The sequence below is a fragment of the Neopelma chrysocephalum genome, unplaced genomic scaffold (genome assembly GCF_003984885.1).
Source record: "Neopelma chrysocephalum unplaced genomic scaffold, ASM398488v2 Primary Assembly neopelma1_97470, whole genome shotgun sequence".
In the NCBI taxonomy this organism is placed as follows: Eukaryota; Metazoa; Chordata; class Aves; order Passeriformes; family Pipridae; genus Neopelma; species Neopelma chrysocephalum.
The window spans coordinates 1-4478 of NW_020926112.1; the positions used below are offsets into that span (position 1 = coordinate 1).

A 4478-nucleotide genomic window follows, 5' to 3' on the forward strand; every position below is an offset into this window, starting at 1 on the left:
TGGTGACACCTAGGCTCCCAGGGACCCCCTGTGCTGGAGGCACCCCAGGGTGACCTCCCGCCTCCTGGGGACCCCCCAGTACCTCTGAGATAACCCCTCACCTCCTGGGGTCCCCCCAGCCCGGGGTACAGCCCCAGTGACCCCCCAGTGCTGGACACAACCCCAGTGCCCCCCGGGTGACCCACAGTGCTGGGGGCAACCCATGTTGACCCTGCTTGTCCTGGTGAACCCCCACTGTCCTGGGGTGACCCTCCACCTCCCAGGGTGTCCCCCCTCTCGGGGGCCCCCCCAGCGCCCCTCCTGCCCCCCCCCCAGGTAAGACCAACAGCTCTGGGAGCTGCTGCACCTGCACAGCCGGGGCAGTGCCGGGACCTGCTGCACCCCTGAGCCCCTGGGATGCCCCCCCAGCACCCACTAGGTGCTCCTCCAGTGACCCCCCCTTCTCGGGGACCCCAGAGTCACCCCCGCCCTTCTCGGGACCCCCCAGAGACCTCCCCCTTTCCCGGGGTGCCCCGTCAGGCACAAACCCCTTTGGGGAGCCACGTGTGCGGCTGGGACAGTCCGAGCACCCCAGAGCCCCCGGGACCCCCCCAGCCCCGCGGAACCCCCCCCCGTGACTTCCCGGGATCTCCCCCCGCCCCCAGGTAAGAACGACACGTTCGGGGAGCCGCTGCACCTCCACGCGCGCCCGGGGAAGTCTCGGGCGGACGTGCGGGCACTGACCTACTGCGACCTGCACAAGATCCTGCGCGAGGACCTGCTCGAGGTGCTCGACATGTACCCCGAGTTCTCCGACCGCTTCTGGGGCACCCTCGAGATCACCTTCAACCTGCGCGACGTGAGGGGGGACCCGGGGGGGGCAGGCGGGGGGGTCCTGAGCAAGTTATGGGGTCCTGAGCCGGCTGGAGTGTCCGAGTAAACTGGGGGTTCCTGAGAAAGTTGGGGGGTCCTGAACAAAGAGGGGGGGCTGCAAGAAAGGTGGTGGGGGTCCTGAGCAAACCAGGAGGTCCTGAGCAAGTGGGGGGAGGGGGTCCTGAGCAAGTTGGAGGGGGCTGAGCAATGTGGGGGATCTCCAGTGATCTGGGGGTCCTGAGCAAGCCTGAGGACTCCGAGCAACCCCTGGGGGGTCCTGAGCAAGCTGGGGGGCTCCTGACAAAGCGGGGGGGTCTCGCAGCCCCCCGACTGTGCCCCGTTGTCCCCGCAGACCAACATGATCCCCGGCTCCCCGGGCAGTGACGAGCTGGACGGCGGCTTCTCCCGGCTCCGGCGCCGCAAACTGTCCTTCCGCCGGCGCCCCGAGAAAGGTGGGGGGGTCGGGGGGGCCGGGCGGGCGCCGGGACCCCGGGGGTGACCCCAGGGGTGACCCCAGGGTCACCGGGACCCCGGCCCTGACCCCGCCTGTCCCCCGCAGACGCCCCCAGCCCCGAGAAGCCCCGGGCGCTGCGGGAGGGCAATGGGGGGGGTCAGGCCCCCGGCGCCCCCCGAGGCCCGGCCGAGTGGGACCCCCCCAGCCCCTCCAGCTGCGGCTCCAGCGATGAGGAGGAGCCCCCCGCGCCCCCCCCGGGGGCCACCGCGCTGTCCCCCTTCCGCAGTGCCCCCCCGGCCCCCCCCGAGCCCGAGGAGCGCGAGGGCAGCGACATGTGCAACCCCCTCTCAGGTGCGTCGGGGGGCTCGGGGTGGGGTGGAGGGTCCCCCCTTCCTCCCCTCCCTGCTCGGGGTCCTGCAGACTCCACACAAACCCCGGCGCCCCCATCCCATCCAGCGGGTGGGGGGTCCCGCGTTCCTCCCCTCCTCACTCGGGGTTCTACAGACACTCCCCAAAATCCCAAACCCGCCCTCCCCCAGCACCTGCCCCTGCACCCCCTCAGGAGGGCATGGGGGGGCTCAGGGTGCAGAGAGGGAGGCAATCCTCCTCTCCCTGTTTAAGGCTCTACAGCCCCCCCTAAAAGCCCCAGCACCCTCTCCCCATCCTTCTCCCAGTCCCCCTTAAGCGTCCCACCCCATTCACCCCCCAAACCCACCCCCCACACACCTTTTCCAGGCGCCTTCTCGGGGGTCTCCAACATCTTCAGTTTTTGGGGTGACACCCGGGCCCGCCAGTACCAGGAGCTCCCCCGTTGTTCCCACGGGGCCCCCCCAAATCCCACCCCGTCCTTGACCCGCCGCCAGCGCTCCGACCTGGAATCCCGCTTGGATCTGCTCCAAAAACAGCTCAACAGGTAATTTTGGGGGGTTCAGGTGTGACCCGAGGGGGGTTTTAGGGCAGTGAGACCCCATGGGAGTCCCCCGACCGTCCCCAAAGGGGTCTGGGGAACCCTGAGTGCGAGGGGAGGGATGAGGGACCCCCACTCCAACCTGAGCCCTCTGACACACCTTGAGGGGGTACAGGGGTGCAGGGGGAGGTGCTGCGGGTCCAGGGGGGCTGGAGGAGGGATGGGGTTGGGGGTGCTGGAGTTTTGGGGGGTCTGTAGAGCCCTGAGTGAGGAGGGGGGGAATGGGGGATCCCCACCCCATCCTGAGGTGCCTAAACCACCTGGTGGAGTGGAGGGTGCCCCCCCTCCAGGGGTGCAGGGGCAGGTGCTGGGCAGGTCTGGGGATCCTGGGGGGCTTGGGGAGGGATGGGGTTGGGGGTCCCACGTCTCATCCCGGCCTGGCCACGCTCCCCCATGGCCATTCCAGGCTGGAATCCAGGCTGAGCACGGACATCTCGTCCATCGTGCACCTGCTGCAGCGCCAGGTGTTGGTGCCCCCCGCCTACAGCACCGTGACCTCCCCCCACCAGCCCCCCCCGGGGCCGCTGCAGCCCCCCCTGCCCATCACCCCCCTCCGGCCGCTCGCTCAGGTGAGGGACCCCGGCCTTGGGGGGCACCTGCTTTGGGGGGCATCCCACTGTCACGGTCTCTGTGGGTTGGGGTCACACCTGAGCCCCCCAGGTTTGGGGTGCACCTGGTTTGGGGGCATCACCTTCTCTTGCAGTCCACTGTGGGTTGGGGTCACACCCGAGCCCCCAGGTTTGGGGTGTACCCCATTTTGGGGACCATCACCCTGTTACCCAGCCCCTCTGTGGGTTGGGGTCACCCCTGAGCCCCCACAGATTTGGGGGTACCCCCTCCCGTGCCCCACCACTCCGTTCCCCACTGCTGCGGGTGGGCCCTGTGCTGGGTTGGGGGGACGCCCTAAATCCCTGGTGCCGAGTGGGGACCCCACCCCAAGTCCCCCAGATTTGGGGCAGACCCCCTCCCGTGCCCATCACCATGTTCTCCAACCCTTCCGTGAGTTGGGGTCACCCACTGGGGGTCCCGGTGCTGGGTGGGGGGGGGGATATCCCGAGTTCCCGGTGCCGGGTGTGGGTCCCCCGATCGATCCCCCCCCCGACTCTCCTCCTCCCCGGTTCCGGCAGGTCCCGCACCCCCCGCGTGCCCCGGACCCCCCCGACGTGGTGCTGCTGCTGGAGCCGCCCCCCCCGCGGCGCCGTTCGCTGCCCGGGGCGCTGCCCCCCCCCGCGGGGACCCCCCCGGGGACCCCCCCGCTCCAGAGACATTGCTCCGACCCCGGCAGCTAATGGGAGCGCCGGGGCACGGCGGGACCCCGGAGCCACGGGACCCCCGACCCCGGAGAGTGGCACCCCCGGAGCCCTCGGACCCCAGGACCTGGGACCCCTGGAGTCCTCGGGCCCCGGCACATGAGACCCCCAAAGCCCAGGACGTGGGACCCCCGGAGCCACGGGACCCCCAGATTCCGGAATGTGGGACCCCCAGAGCCGGCACCCCTGGACACCATGGCCTGGGACCCCTGGAGTCACAGGATCCCTGACCCTGGAACGTGGGACCCCCGGAACCCTGGAGCCCTGGGACCCCTGGCCCTGGAACGTGGGACCTCCACAGTCCTCAGACCCCCACACCCTGGGACCTGGGACCCCTGGAAGTCCCGGACCCTGGCATGTGGGATCCATGGAGCCACAGGACCCCTGACCCCAGCATGTGGGACCCCCAACGCCCAGGACGTGGGACATCCAGAGCCCTGAGACCCCCGACCCTGGAATGTGGGACCCCCACACCCTGGGACATGGAACTCCCCTATCCCGGGAGCTGGGACCCCCGGAGCCGTGGGGACATGGGACTTCTGGAGCCAAGGGACCCCCGGAGCCCCCACCCCTGGGCCCTGCCCTGCCGGGGGGCTCCGGCCGCTGCCCCCCACGGACACTCCCCCCAGTGCTGGCAGGGGGGGCTCGCACCGCGGGGACCCCCCCAATCCAGCCTCCCCCGGGGTCCCCCTGCCCCGGACTCTGCTGCTCTTCCTGCTCCTCCTTCCAGAGCCCCCCGGGACCCTCCCGGGCTGGCGGGGGGGGTGTGCACAGGCGTGTCCCCGTGTCCTGTCCCCAGGACGTCACGTGTGTGTCGGGGGTCCCGCCGTGCCGGGACACGTGTGTCACCCCCCATTCATGTGTGTGTGTGTGTGTCCCTGCCATGTGCCCCCCC

General features: G+C 70.7%; 1 protein-coding gene across 1 annotated transcript; it reads left to right on the forward strand.

The window, feature by feature from the left end:
* Positions 1 to 594: 594 nt before the first annotated feature.
* Positions 595 to 4472, forward strand: LOC113961913 (potassium voltage-gated channel subfamily H member 2-like; the record flags this gene model as incomplete). The annotated part of the gene is made up of 6 exons (XM_027672618.1): positions 595 to 838; positions 1205 to 1304; positions 1412 to 1657; positions 2042 to 2219; positions 2680 to 2842; positions 3401 to 4472. Coding segments are annotated over 6 exons (1093 nt in total), but the record flags the coding sequence as incomplete, so codon positions are not given.
* Between the last annotated feature and the right edge of the window lie 6 nt (positions 4473 to 4478).